At 44.7% G+C, this 15,234-nt stretch overlaps 1 protein-coding gene and 1 non-coding gene across 3 annotated transcripts; both read right to left on the reverse strand.

The window, feature by feature from the left end:
• Positions 1–1,102: 1,102 nt before the first annotated feature.
• Positions 1,103–14,380, reverse strand: brd1a (bromodomain containing 1a). Of its 2 annotated transcripts, none has more exons than XM_041963917.1 (13): positions 14,069–14,380; positions 11,704–13,123; positions 11,127–11,283; positions 10,646–10,777; positions 10,393–10,521; positions 8,944–9,256; positions 8,508–8,828; positions 6,869–7,450; positions 5,850–5,991; positions 5,517–5,650; positions 4,616–4,725; positions 4,028–4,182; positions 1,103–2,841 (listed from the first exon to the last, which is right to left on the reverse strand). In XM_041963917.1, the coding sequence occupies exons 2-13, from the start codon at positions 13,104–13,106 to the stop codon at positions 2,658–2,660; spliced, it is 3,762 nt and encodes a 1,253-aa protein (XP_041819851.1). In that variant the 5' UTR covers positions 13,107–13,123; positions 14,069–14,380; the 3' UTR covers positions 1,103–2,657. The 2 variants fall into 2 exon arrangements, with proteins under 2 accessions (XP_041819851.1, XP_041819847.1); XM_041963913.1 differs by having other exon boundaries at positions 11,115–11,283.
• trnak-cuu lies at positions 9,588–9,660 on the reverse strand. The gene has a single exon. It is a non-coding gene; the product is annotated as a tRNA-Lys (tRNA).
• Positions 14,381–15,234: the final 854 nt, after the last annotated feature.

Genomic DNA, 15,234 nt, shown 5'->3' on the forward strand with positions numbered 1-15,234 from the left:
GGGAGCATCAAAAGTAACCAGAGAAGGCGTTCCTGAAGAAAATGTGAGCGCTGGTAGGCTGCGGCTGCCTGTGTCACTTTGAGAATATATCGCACGCGGCATCCACATTGTTAAGATGAAGAGAAGATCTATAAGTTTAGAACAAGGAGTTTATACAGCATAGTGATTGAGAGCTTGACATTGCTCTACCTATTGATTAAGGTATAGATCTCAAGAAGTGTAACTCCTGTGGGTTAGGTGTTTGCATGCTGAGAGAGGTGGAGCTTGTGTCTGTATTTGAAGGTATCATACATGCTTGTAGAGTTAAAACTGTGGGGTCTAGAAAAACCACTACTCCACACCCATTTTGACTTAAATTCCTCCTGTAGTGGTAATCAAGACGATTACAACTTCTTACAACTTACAAAGTTCAAAGTTGTCTACAGCTCTACTCACGTCAGATTCATTCCTGCATTATAGACTTCTATGATCTTCAAAGAGTCATATAAAATCGCTGAAATATGCTTGACATACCAAAAGTAGTAATAGCCCACATCTGGTCAATGAGCTGCACAATTTGATTTGTTGTTGTTGCACAAATGGTTTGGGAGTAATTAGAAGAAGTGATGGAACAAAGATAATAAACGAAAACGTTGGAAAATCCTGTTTTAAGACTTTTACTGTCCTGATCATTAATCAACAAAACGCACAGCAGCCTGTTTAGATCATGTCTGGTCCACGCCATGTACAGCAGCAACGTGTCCTGCCACAGTTCATGAGCTGACCCTCCTCTGCAGCCTGGACCATGTGCTGTAGCAGCCAAACTATAGGACCCAGCGTGCAATGCAGGTGGACAAACATCAGCTGAGTAGCCATATGGCAGGTGGGAGGTTGAATTAGTGTATGCAGTCTGCCAACCATGAAGGACATACAGTCCTTTTAAGAGACCTTTGGGAGAATTTCTGTTCCTCTTAAGCCCCAGATAAAGCTCAAAATGTGAATTTAAACAGCTGTTTTTGTGTTTGCTTGAAACACTTCAACATCATTGAATTAATACGTCACCATGTCACTGAGAGACACTACATAAGAAAACAACTCCTAAAAAAAAGGAGAGGGCTATGTGTTGATATTTGTATCTTTTATTTTTCCTTTGCTACAAAAAAAACAGTCCCAGCAATATTTCAGATGACCTGATTAAAAAAACTACTACAGTTAAGTACAAAATGAAATATACCAAAACTACCCAACGCTACCCAGAAAAAATAGGCAAGAGTATATAATGAAATGTCCCGAAGTCTACTACTACAAAACAAGTTAGAAAAGGTTACTTAAAAAGAAGGCAAGTATCCACCACAAAATGTGCCACTTTACCACAATCAGTTTGCATGTCTTTCCTCGAATATAAAGTAATGCAGATACTTTACAATAAGTTAACGCAGGCACGGCTCCCTACGACTACAGCGAAACCAAGTAACAGTCAAATGTTATCACATAAAAATACACTTTACTTTTTTTCTCTTTTTTTTTGGCAACAATTTCACACGTCACACGGAAAATGAATCAGCAAAAAACTTCTGGGTAGCGACATTTTTGGTTTCTTGAGAACAATATACGTTCCATGTCCACAACATCAGACTGCCAGTATCAGCTTCACAGACTTACATACTGTATCACCGTGTATTCAAATCATATAAATATATATGAACAAAAATATATGAAAACTATTTTTAATACAAAAAGGATTAATGCCAAATGGAAGCTTACGATTATAAACTTCAATAACTTAAAAAATGAGAGAGGGAATACTTTCATACTTTTAAGAAACATGATATTTTAGCCCTAATCTCCTCAATACTAAGGCTGTTGCACCTTTTTTTTTAGCCTTCTTGATCATACAGCACTGGCAAAATAGCACTCCCTCCTTTGCGCCAAGAATGCATCAAGTATAAATACTAAGAAAACTCCTGTACAGTACCCATTTATGTCAAAACTACAAAATAAGTTAGTGTCAGGCAGCTGTACAGATTATTTACAGTTTAAATACAAAGAAAGGTACTTGATGGAGATGACCGGTATGTAAATGTGACCTTGACATAAAACATAGGCTTTGGCTACTAAACATTTGACAGGAAATGTACGTTTTTGTCCACTTTAGCGAATTCATCAGCTACTACATCCTCCTTGTTTTAATAACTTGTGAGAGAAATGATGATTGGCTACCTGCCAAATAACGGAGCGAGTTGAGAAACGTCGCAGCCAAAATTTAAAATCTTGTCTTAACACGAAGTCCTGATTGGACGCAGTCAGACAGGTGACCAAACTGTATCAACGCTTTTGTATTTGTGTGTCTTGAAATGTTGAATGAAAATGATGGGGAGGGTGGGTACACAAAAAAAAAAGAGCAGTCTCTAAGCACAATAACAAGCCTGGAGGTGGAGAGGAGAAGATAGACACATTCAGTTCAGCAGCAGCCGTATCCCATCGGCACATGGTAGGAGTGTGTGTGAGTAGGAATGGACGAGGGAGAGACACCACCTGTTACAGCAGGTGCACAGTAAACATTTGAGTCTCCTGCAGAGACAAGAGAGGAGGGAGGAGGGTATTTGGTACAGGAGAGGTACACGTTTGTGTGTGTGTGTGTGTGTGTGTGTGAGGGGGGAGAAAGGCAGCGAGCGCCATCAGTCCACGTCACTGAGGTCGCTGACTGGCTCGTCCTGCACTATGCTCAGGTGGTTCATGGCGCGGCTGAAGGCGACCTGGACAGCCTTGCGAATGCTGGACGTGCGTCCTTCCATCATTTTGATTTTGTCTATGGTCTTGTCCATCCCCAGAGGGACCATCTTGGACCTAGGAAGCCACTGCCTGAGGGGGAAAAGACACCATCGATATTACAACACCTGCACAGCAGCTCGAGCTGATTTGAAAACTTGCACTTCCCAGGAATATATCAGTCTTCTCACAAGGGATAAATTAAGTTTGATTAAAAAAAAGAAGAAGAAAAAAGAGCTGCAGGTAATTAAAAAGGTGTGTATTCTCATGGGTTTTACACTCAGCCTTGTTTTTGCCACACAACCATTTTAGCACGAAACTGCAGCTGAAAAGTTGGTCCACTTATAAAATCACATTGGTTGAATCAACAAAATGTAAGAAAATAGTGAAAAACAGCCACCACAGAGCCCAAGGTGATGTCTTCCAATCACTTGTTCTATTTGAGCGACAGCTCAAAACCCAAATATATTCAATTTACAATAATATAAACCAGAGAAAAGCCCTAAATCCTCATATGAGAGGAGCTGGAACCAACAAATGAGTTTTTCCTAGACAAATGACTAACAGTTGCTCCATTTTTAATTACGCGATTAGTTGTTCCAACACTTATTTGGAGAAAGTCTTTGTGTTTGTACGTGAACACGCACAAGCATCCTAAAAGTCGCAGGTTTTCTGAAGGTATTTTTGCAGGAGAGTAGGAGAAAATTGCAGCACAGCTCTCATTAAATGCCACAACCTCAACCCTGACAGCAGCAGGAGCAGCAAAAGTAACAGCAGTCCTAAAACACGACTGTTGCTGCAGTGAAATGCAGTTACATTTGAGCCATCTGCAGTGTGCAGTGGTCTGTGGGATGGAAACTGTTTCTCAGGGAAAAGAGGGGAGATTAAATGTGAGTCAAGACAAAAAATACAATACAGGTGTATTTAACCCTTGAGCCTTATAATTCTTTTCACCCTATTTTAATTATTTACCTCACATCATTATTTATTGGTGTGTCCAGTTAAGTTTTTGACTTGTCTGAGCACATTTTGTTAGTTTCAGGTCCATCACTCTAAGATCTGGAACAGGCTTTCCAGGTAGCAAATAAAAAGCAGTTACCATCGTGACACAAAGCCTGCAGTACCATCATTACCATCAAAGAGAGCTATTTGTTTCGTCTTGACAATTAATGTCACGCAGGCACAAGAGAATGATGACCAGCTGACGGACATGTCCACAGGTTTACCCCTGCAGGAACCTGCAGCAGTTCGAATCATTCCCACAGATGGCGGCACTCACCAGCTGCGCTTGTTGTCGAAGAAGAGGACGAGGTAGAGTTTCTCTTCGGCTTTGTACTGCATCTGTTCTCCAATGCGGAGCACGTCCATGGGGGGCATGGGGATGGACACCCCGTTGTGCTGGCAGCCCACGCGCGGCATGTGGGGGTCGATGATCTACGCACAGCGGGAGAGGAGAGTTAAGACGTTCATGAATGCAAACGCAAGGTAAACATGCATTCATCCACGGAATCAATCGAGCATGTAGCAAAGATGTCTCGCTGTATACAAACACACATACAAATGCATGCACAAGAGACTCTTTTCCTCATTTGTCCTTTCAAGCAAAGGTCAAATTAAATTGGTTGACAGTGAAAGGCTGCCACCTAGAGGAAAAACAGGACATTTTAAAAAGTGGGCTTTTTTTCCCCACAAACGTCCACTGGACACCAAAAAGAACAGCTGCAGTAAAACTATTGCTTCGTCCTGTGGGACAAGAGTGTCACAGTTAGGTTCCAATGTGTTCCAATGTGAAGAGGTGACAAGGAAAACGACAGAATAAAAAGACTTTAGTCAGTGATTGTCATGCTTTCTCTCCCACAACACTCACCAAGGCAGGGTAGGAAGGGTATCCACTACATTTGGCCCAAACTAGCTTTAGGGGTTCCAATGCAACTGTTGCAGCACTAGCGGGCATCCAAATATTGCTGTTGCCAACCTCTATGGAAGCGGGAACAACACCAAACAAGTTACGTGTGGGTTTAAACACAGACAGAAACACATTTCCAAAGCCGTGCTGTAAGTGCAGGAGAACACAGCAAATCAGGACGGGAAATTAACTTTTCCCCTTCAGGAGCCGCAAGTGAACGACAGATATTAAAATGCACTGGCCGCTTTCAGCATTTCATCAGCCAAAGATGAATTTTAGACGGGAAGGGTCTCCAGATGCTGACTGGTTACACGCCACAATGGCAGGTAGAGTATAAAGACCCACCGGTCACTGCCAAAAGGCACAAGGAGTTGGCTGGCAGCTGCTGCTTTTTTCAAGTGTGTATGAACACCAGGTGTCTGCATGTTCTATCAAGTTCACCATTTAAACACCAAACTGATGCTGAAGCTAGAATGAAATGAGGCCAGTTCTCCCGTTCAAGGGGAAGGTTAAAGATCTCTGCACCCTCGATAGTTTTCATGACGTAATTTAAGACAAATATTTCAAGATGTGCTCCCGATGGCTCTGTTATCAGCGTATGAATGGGTGAATGTGACATGTGTTGTAAAGCGCTAAATGAATTTACCATCTGTGAGCTGTCATATCTCCTGCCAGGGTAAAAATCTTTGTCACAAGTTCTTGCAAAACATGACAAGTTGTCAAAATGCGTATTTAAATGTAGTATTTTGTATTTTAACTGGAGCCATTGCTGTGTATTTATATGAAACAGAAGAAAATGTCTGCATACATAGGATTCATACATGCATGCAGATTCTTTCCACAAGTAATGCAGCAAACTTACCAGCGGCGATTCGTGCAGCTTTTGCAAAATTTCCGGTTTCGATGCAGGCGATTAATTCGCTCTTATCATCCACAGTGTTTCTCCGGACCAAGGCAGGTTTCCCCTTCCCACATTTTGGAAGACTGAGAATAGTGCTGAAAAAAAAACAAAAAAACACAGACTCAGTAGAGTCAGCTTTAGAAACAAAACATCTGGTGCCAGTGTTGGTTTGCTCTGGACCAAAGTGTTTGGAGTCCAAACTAATAGAAGAAATCTAAATGTGCAGATAGCTCTTCAATCAGTCAAGTCAAATCAAACTAAAATCAGAAGATTCTCTTCTGTGTGGTGGACTACCTGGTGCTTCCTTGCAGACTGCTACATGAGGAGATGGAGGACTCAGAGGCGCAGCGTCTTCGTGGCTCCACCGGTCTACTGGATCTACTCGATTCTTGTAGCTCCTTCTCCTCTTCCACCTCCAGAAAACCATCGGACAGGCCTGAGAGGAGACACAACACCGAAGAAGGCAGAAAGACTTACAACCAATCACAAAACTAGATACAGCATTTTAAGCCTGAATCTGAACCCAAGCCACTCCTGTCAAATATGAATGTATCTGCATTGGATACAGGTTGTTCAATTTAAACTCGAAGCTTGTAAGTTGATACCGATCTTACTTTTTGTTTTGCTATATGGTTAAGCAGCACTATAGGTCAGCTTGACTGCTTTGTTACGTATTGGATCTCCAACAGGCAGCAGCGTAACCTTGGCTATAAGTGCTGTGTGATTTGTGCAGCGTGAAGTAAAGAACCAAAAAAAGTCAATGTTGTTGGCTTTTAACTCTGTCAACAACATGCTTTTAGTCCATTCAGTCAACAGAGCAGGACAAAGAACTCCCAAGGAGCAATGCAACAAGTAGCCTACAGCAAGTCTAGAAGGACAACTGAAGTACGCCATGTAATCTCTCTCCACCTCTTCTATGCCTGGCGCAGGCTGTCAGGAGGTCGCCGCTCGCCGCAGGAGTGGGAGCTCTGATGTAGTGAGGTATGAGCAAAACAAGAGGACCCACGGAGCACCTAAAGGCCCGATCAGTCTGGGCGTCCCTAGTAAACAGGTGTCGGCTGTGATAGCTTGTAAGCTGTGTAACAGCTCATTGCGATGTTTGCACTGCCGGTTTCAGGAGTTGGCAGCGGAGCTAAATATTACTTTGCTAATTTAATCAGAGCTTTGAAGAAATGTTGTGTTGTATATTGTAACATACGGTAACTCAAAGAAACATTCAGTCGTGCAGGGAAATATTGATGGCACATTAAAATGTTTTTTAAATCAGAGTCGGTGAGACACAGCTGTTGTATTTTTCTCTGTACGCTTCTTACCGGTGTCCCGTCGTTTAACAGGGGACTCTCCCTCCTCTTCATGCTCTCCTTCCTCCTCCTCGCTGTCTCTGCTGCTGCTGTGCTTCCTCTTCTTGCTGTGAAGTAGCGTCTCCAGCCTGGGTATGACCACAGACAGGAAGGATTTGGAGCCCAGCTGCGCGCCGTCTTCATCTTCCTCCTCCTCCCCACCCTTCTCACGTCCGTCCGCTCTCTCGGCCCCCTCGTCTCCGCCCCTCGGGGGCTTGTGTGGACTGGCGGCCTTCGACTTGCGGAAGAGCACGGCGGTGCGGCGGTTGACGGTGCCCGTGGGCTCGGCGAGCGTCGACGTGGCAACCACGCTCACGTCTCCGTCCAGCAGAGAGTTCTGGAGGCTGTCGTGGGAGTAGCCGTTGAGGCGCGGCGCAGCGGACAGCAGGTCTGGTATTTCTCCGTCAAACTTGACGCACTTGCTGTGAGCCTTGTCTTCACAGTCTGGGGCGGCATCGATTGGTTTGAGGGTGGGGGGCCCAGGGTCTGTGTCTGAGTGGATGAGGGGAGGGATGGAGTCTGAAAGCTCCAGTTTAGGAGGAAGAGACTTGTCTCCTGCAGAGGAGAAGACAGCAATTTTGACAATAAAGCCAACAATCATTCCAACTGTTTGTACAGTTATTGATAAGTTTTGTTACTGTGGTAAAGGATTAGCTATGCAAACGAACATAATGAAATCTTTGGCATGCTCCTTGGAGGAACCACAAAAACAAGCTATTCATAAAAAGTACAAACAGAAACAATAAAACTAAGTGACAGAGGCAAGAAGTATTACCTACAGTATAACACTATTACCAACAGCAATGTGCTGCAAAGCCTATGCTAGTTTGCAGAAATGCTGACACGGCACATTTTCATATGGCTTTTGGGTTTATCATAAAAGCAAAACAAGGCGCTGTTTGGCCCTTTTGTGAATAAAAAAGGAGAGCAAAATTACTTTTCCCTCTCTTTTCCCTCCCACCAGCTCATTATGACGCCATCTATTCAAGGATCAGCTCCACAGAGAGGCGTGAGAACGCTGTCTGGAGTCACCAGTAACACAGTTTTCTCTGCTGCTAGCAATCACAGCCATGTGATCCGAAACTTATTCCTGTCTGGCTCTGTCATCGCTGGAATGTAGAGTTCATGAAAGGTTTTGTGTGTCAGTCTTGTCGAAAAGAGACTGTGGAAATAATCTGGGGGGAGTTATGATTGTTCTTGTTAAAATCTGTCATATTTTTAGCACATTTCTCCTAAACAGGAGACAGGTGCTCACTTCAACACAAACAGGGCAAGGTTAATAATGATGACGTGTTAAAGTGGCCTGATAATTGGACTCAGTGGCAGTCTCGTTCTCCTCGAAATGCTTAAAACATCTGACATGTGGGAGGCAATTCAGAGGTCTGAAACCGGGTTAGTGGAGTAGTACTGAAAAGACACACAAGGCATGAGGCACAGCATGTGACTTTGCTCTGTGAGGCTGTGTTTTGCGTCGGGGGCTAATCTCTGGCCTCTGACCTGCGCTTCAGGATATTAAGGACATGTGATTCTCTTGACAGTGACAGAGGCAGTTTGCCGAGCATGGCGTCAAACAGAAAGCTTTCTACTAAAGCCAAAACAGATCCATACGTACCCTCATCATCTGGAAAATGCCCATTGGGCTTCAATCTCTCTTCTTTAGGTTTAGCGAGCTCTGGGTGGGAGGCAGCGGATGAAGATGACGCTGATGTGGAGGGAGCTGTGGAGGAAGAACTGTGGTGGTGGGAGGGTAGGACTCTCTTCAGGCTAATTTCATTGCGCACATCGTTGATGGTCTTTTTGAGCAGTTTCAGGCGCTTGCTGCGGGAGGGGCTGGACTTCATGGCACAGGTCAGGTCAAACTTCTCCAGGAGCTGCTGCAGCTGCTCGTCCTGGGAAAGACGGTCCCGATTGGCCGGCACCAGTAGGCGGTCCACTGAGGAGAGAATAAGTAGGAGTCTGAAACACGTTTTTTTGCTCAACACATTATTTCTCATTTGAATGATGTGAACACATCACAGAAGCATGTGTTTCTTTACTGCTGCCCTTACCGTCCTCCCAAGAAAAGGATGGTGGTGCTTTGATTTCAGGAGCTTCGGACAGGTGCATGCCGCTTTCCGCGTCAAAGCCAATTTTCTCCACGTCTCGCCGGGCCTTTCTAAGCAGGACCCCGCCCTGGTCTCGGAGCCGAACGGCAGCCCGGTAGAAATAAGTGTCCTTCGAGTTATATTTCATGCAATTATCAACAATGAGGTTGAAGTCATTCTCAAACTGCGCGAAGTTGTTGTAGCTCTGCGCATCGATGCGCTGCCGCATTGTGGAGAAGTCCATTGGGTGCTTGATGTGGTCGAGGTAGTCAGGCACCTACAGGAAACAGAAAACATGAGGAATTATTTTAAGTAAACCACTTTCAAAAATTAGCAGCACATGTCATTGTATGTTCTGTGTTAACCCAACATGCTTGAACAGATATGATTATTTTGGATATAGCATGTAAAGTCATCAATGCCACCATTGGCCAGGCAACATGACTTTAAAGTAGACCACATTACTCAGCGCAACAAAAACAACATTATTCCAGAGTATAATGTCTTAGACCTTAGAAGTGTAAATGCCAACACAATAGGCCTCGGCTACAAATGGTCTACTACTAATATTGGACTCCAGTCCTCCCAAGAAAAAGAAGCAATAATAACGCCCAATGTGGGGCTCGAACCCACAACCCTGAGATTAAGAGTCTCATGCTCTGCCGACTGAATTAGCCAGGCAAGCTAACCTTAGCACCCATGGCCGTTTACACGCGTCTGCCCGTGATCCTTACTCTCAGGTTGCACATTCATCCTACCAGGAAGTCACATTGCTCAACACTGTCTACACGGGGAGGGGGATGGGGGTGAGCTCCAACCTGAGTCACTATGATCAGAATGTGTCACATGGAGTCAGCAGTTTTGTGCTGGCTGTATTCTCTGTGGTGTGTTGGAGTGCAGCTTTTTAACAGGTGTGATACAAGTGAAAGCAGAGGCTGTGATTATTCTCCCTTTGCAAGTGTTCGTGCCATTATTTCACCATTTCTGAAACTGGCAATCAGGCAGAAAAGCAGGTTAAACAGACCTGCTGTGTTGCTGTTAGTGGGCTTTCACCCTGACAAGAGCGCAACAGCAAAAAACAAAGGGCTGTGTTGGAATACGAACCAGCAAGTCCAGTTTGAAGACTTATGAAACAAGAAGTGTCCATCAGTGTTTCTTTGGTGCAGCTTCCTGCTACACCACTACAATTTTCAACTGTTGTGCACAATGAAGAACAATACCATACACTGAAATAAAGTACATCCTCTTGGCAACAACAAAACAAAATCATCCCTTAAGAAATTCAACATTTGTTCCCAACAAATAAGGTCGATTTGAGCAAATTGTACATGGCATCCGAAGGAAAAGACAATACAAGATTCTGTGTGGATGAAGGCAACAACAGAACTTTAAAAAGTGTCTACTGAAGTTCACCTCGTTGACATCAACCGGCTGGGTGAAGATCCTGGCCTGATCTTTTGTCTGGAGCTGGTCCAAAAGGACTCTGAGCAAAATACTGAAGGGAGTCAGCTGCATCTCTAGGAGGGCCTCCTGCTGTTTAATCTTAGAACACAGCACAGATGGAAACCATTACAAGATCACATTGTTGTATTTATTATCAGAATTTCTCTGAACACAGGTTAAGACAGACGTTTGCCCATGTGCCCACTGATTCCTGCACTCCTACCTCTTCCCTCTTGAGCTTCTCCCTCTTGCGGATTAGCTCCAGCAGCAGTCGGGCCCTCTCCAGGTCGTGTCGGAGACGGTGCCACTCCTTCAGCTGGTCCTTCAGTGCCCTGCTCTCCTCCTCATTCTGCCTCTGGAAGAAATTTCAATAAAACCCGCACATTAAAGAACAGAAAAGATTTGAAAATGATCCAGCTTTCAGAGTTTTCTCTAGCGACTCTCTTTTTTCATACATCTTCAATAACAGCTACTATTTATGGCACACACATCCACATTTAGCAGTAAACTGCTACCTATACACACAGTATCGTCAAAAACCTTGTTCACAGCAGTAATAAAGTATTGAAAAGAATACTCTGCAAAACATTACATGGTTGAAAAATGACAAACACATATTTTATGTTCTAAAAGCTAGTGGTACTTTGGTAAAAGGCAAAATGAAGACTGAGAGCCTTCTGTGGTTGACTGACAGATGAACAAACCGGCTGTGCATTCTTCTGAGACTGCAGGCTTGTCTGAAGGCGTCTGATGAGCGGAAGCCCATTCCTCGATTGCCTCTTTAGTGTCCAGTAATTTAGGACCAGCTCCACAAATGCTTTCTTCTTCTGGACTGACACCTGGTTCAGAATGGTTTGTAACCTGAAGGAGGCGGGAAGACGGGTGTAAGAAGAGAAGAAGAGAACAACAACTAGCACATGTCAAAAGTCACTTGCTTCTTGCAGGATGACACAAGTCAACAGTGGCTGGTCACGTGCGGTTGTGACTTTCAGAGTACTATTAAAATTAACAGCAACAAACTTTAACCAGCACCTGGCAAGCAGATCACCTGAGCTTCTATTTGTGACACATTTGCCAATGTCCCATGCTCAAATCCTGCAGCAGAAAATGCTTGTATATCAACAACTGTGTGTCCCATCAGCGTCTTTGAGGAAGACAGAAAAGCCCTCCCCTTTACCACCACTCAGCACCAGGCATCAATGCAATAAAAGTAAATATAACTGAATTACCACCCTAACTAACCAAATACTACAACTCCCATTGTTAATACAACAAGTTTACCTGTGAGCAGGAAAAGTAGGCACAGTAGCGGGAGTTGCTTCTTCACTTTCAGGTTCAGGCTCAGGCTTCTTACTCTTGCTCTTCTTCTTCTGCTTCCCTTTGGACTGTCCTTTACCAGCGCCTCTCCCTTTGTCCACTTTCTTACACAGTCCGTTTTTGGGTTTGGCATCATCATAGATGGTAAGAGGCCTCCTTATGCAACCATTAGGTGTGTGAGCGCCACAGTAGGCCGTCTTTTTCACAGAGAATGTGGGCTCCCCTGTTTCCGTCACCTCTTTGATTGGCTCCATCTTCATAAAGAGGCCAGCCTTTTGGGCACAGCTAACATGGAAAGCGGTGTAACAGTTGGCTTTGTGGCACTGGATGCATGCTCCGACACCTTTCTGCTTGCAGAGGTAGCAGGTGAGCTTCCAGCGAGCTGGAGGAATGTGGCTGACACCGTCAATGGGTTCAATAAAGGTGGTGTTGGAGAAGCCGACCTCAGGCACCCAGAGGGCGCACACCACATGGCCCCAGCGGCCGTCGTCTGTCTTTTTCACGGCTCCACCCTTGTTAGGACAAAGTATGCAGTCTGCAGGCTGAGTGGATGACTGGATGCAGTGTCTGCAGAGCCACTGGCCCTCAGGAATGTAGGGCACACCGTAACATTCCTGGTGCACAGCCACATTGCACATGTCACAAAACAGGATAGCGTTGCTGTTGTGACACTCTCCATCCATGCAGATGCAGCAGACGGCATCCTCATCAATGGGAGCTTGTTTTTCACTGCTTTGATCCAGACTCTCTAGATACAACTCTTTCTCAAAGCGGTCGACGAGGAACTCAAAAACATTGTGAGAGACTTGACTGACCCCTTCACTTCTACGTTTTTCATTGACCAAGTCCAGCCAGGAATAATCTTCCTCATCCATGTCATACTCTGTTTCCTCATCCAGCTCCTCCTCTGTCTTCTCTGTGTATTTATAAAAGGCAGCTGTCCGCTTAGGAACCGCTGGAAGATTATACTCCACTGTACGAAATTTAGGCTCTGGAAGCTTTGGTCCAGCATTGACACCGGCGTGCTGTCCGCCTCCCTCTCCATGTCCAGTGATGCCCAGTGCTGCATTTCTCTTCTCCTGGTTGTTTTTTAGTCTCACTGACCTCAGGAGGACCTGCTGCTGGGGTTTCTCAGCATTCTCCTTATTACTGGTGCACTCCATCATCTCCTGCACCATGGGGTCATCATCCGAGATCACGTCCAGCTTGTCATATATGCTGATCCGATGGATGCGGCCATCGATATCGAACTCCACCATGCGCTGCGCCTGGGCGTAAGTCAAGATCTGCTTGTTGGGGGAGGGCTTGATGGGAGACGGCGGCCTCTGCGGCACCGCAGCCCGGTGCTGCCGAGCTTTCTTCTTCATCTTGACGCTCCGTGTTGCTGTGGAGACACGGAGTGGAGCAGTTAGAGATCTACATGCATTTCAGGCACGTTAAACCAAGAGGACAGAGGTAGGTGCATTTCAGGGGTCAAAAAACACGCCATGATAATTCTGTGTTATAATCCACAGTTATTTCTGACTGACATAGCATAAAACCTTAATTGCAATGTAAATGACAAAGCCTAAACTGTTTTCTTCAAAAGAATGAGATAAAGCTATAAAATTAATATGTACCCTGTAATGTGTATGTAATGTGCAACTAAGTGAGATAGACACATAGAAAAGATAAGTAATAACATGCCTTATGAAAGATTGCGATGCTAATCTACCTGTGTAACACAGAGAAATAAGGTATTCTAATGTATTCAAATATCCTCTGGAACAGAACACATATGAGGTTTAACGTTGTGTGATTTGAATGCATAACATTTAACATAACGCTGAAGTTAACCAACTCATTAAGAGGGCAAGAGGATGGTGCAACGTCCATTGCTGTTACTGCCTCAAACTACAGGAGTAACTTATCTATGTTGTGACCTGTGATGTAACGTTAGTAGCCAGCTGTACGTTACAGCTTTGTCAATGAGCGGAGACATTTAAATGCGGTGGGAGGCGGCCACACATTGCCCCTTTCAATATGACTGCACAGGACTTAGCAGTTGCCCATTTGGTGCAAGATGCAATTGCCTTCTCGCTAACGACAAACTGTCCAACTGGCCAAGTGGCTAACAATAACATTAGCCCCTGCCAGCTAACTAGCAAGAGGAGCTAGCCACCCCCTAAGCGGAGCAAATGGCGTCAAACAAAACATGAGCTCTTTAAAACAGCGTTTATTAATTCACGACCAGTGTGTAATATTAAACGTACATTTTGCACATGCACTGTACAGCTTCTCTTCGTCGTCGCATAAAACACGTAAAAGCATATAAAACCAAAGCACATACCTCCGATTCACGAACAGTTTTGCTAGTAGAAGGAGACGGTAGCTAGCCAGCAGCCTTACAAAGCAATGGCGATACGGCCTGCTAAGTGGCTCTAATTCCGCACACAATGTTCTCATCCAACGGGCGATACTGGGGTCTTTTCAGTAACTGATAAAAAGAGAAAGAGGCCTGCTTGGTGCCTGTGAAGTTTCGCTTTTCAGTTCCACAGAGAACACACAACTATTTGCTTTGTGGACCATTCATGGGCTACAGTCACTCGCTAGCCACAGTCGAGCAGGAGCAAAAAGCAGCAACAGCGGCAGCACTGCGAACGGCTCATCCCCCAACACAACAATGCGTTTCAGCAGACAACTCCCACCCGTACGCACTACTCTACGTGTGACGCTGGAGGTCATGTTGGTGGTGAGTCGTGCATTTCACACAAAAGCCCATCTGTCACACAATCAATGCATTGCCTTTTGTCAACCCTTACTAGCCAAAGACAGACAAAGCTCCGAACAAAGCGTGAATCGGGGCAGTAGCAGTGTCTGAGTGGGGCTGGGGACCTGTCTCTGTTACTGGCTCTCCGGACCGCTGTTATAAGTCACAACCATCGGATATGACTTTCAAACTGGTGTGTCTATCTGTCACGGTCTGGCCAATTGATTCAGCATTTCTCCTCCAGTCACAGAGGACAGTCAGGACACAGGCAGAACAACAAACCACTGCTAAATGCCCCACCCTGGTGACCACTTCGCCCCGGGCTCTGTCCCTAAGTTCAAGAAACCCCACCGGTTTAAAGCAGCAACGTGTTGTGGTGATAAAACCGCAGACATTGTTCTTATTCAAATATTCACGCTGTACAGCCCGAGACCGTGAATGCAACACACAGCAGAGGCCATGATTTCATTGGGCAGTAATTATTCCGTAGTTACAAGCTGCTTTATGTGTTATGTGCGATTTTATCCGTTTAATTAAACAAACAGTCGCTATTTGGGTTTTTACAAGTTACATTTCGAGCCGAAGTCAATTTAGTTCGGCCAATATGTGAAGATAATCCACCACTAACTATAATTTAGCGACCGTTTAAAAAATATGTATGTGGTTTTGAGTAAGAATAACCGCGTATTAGTGTTGTTGTTGTTGGTCAAAGTTACTTAAAGAGTGAAAATGTTCCCCAAGTTAAC

Source organism: Chelmon rostratus, chromosome 22, assembly GCF_017976325.1.
Source record: "Chelmon rostratus isolate fCheRos1 chromosome 22, fCheRos1.pri, whole genome shotgun sequence".
In the NCBI taxonomy this organism is placed as follows: domain Eukaryota; kingdom Metazoa; phylum Chordata; class Actinopteri; order Chaetodontiformes; family Chaetodontidae; genus Chelmon; species Chelmon rostratus.

Coding starts and splice junctions, on each gene's coding strand:
- brd1a (XM_041963913.1), bottom strand. CDS start 13,106: ATGAAGAAGAAAGCTCGGCAGCACCGGGCTGCGGTGCCGCAGAGGCCG. Junction 11,284..11,703: donor CCTACTTTTCCTGCTCACAG/GTAAACTTGTTG, acceptor CGCCTCCTTCAG/GTTACAAACCATTCTGAACC. Junction 4,183..4,615: donor ACCCTTCCTACCCTGCCTTG/GTGAGTGTTGTG, acceptor CGCTGTGCGTAG/ATCATCGACCCCCACATGCC.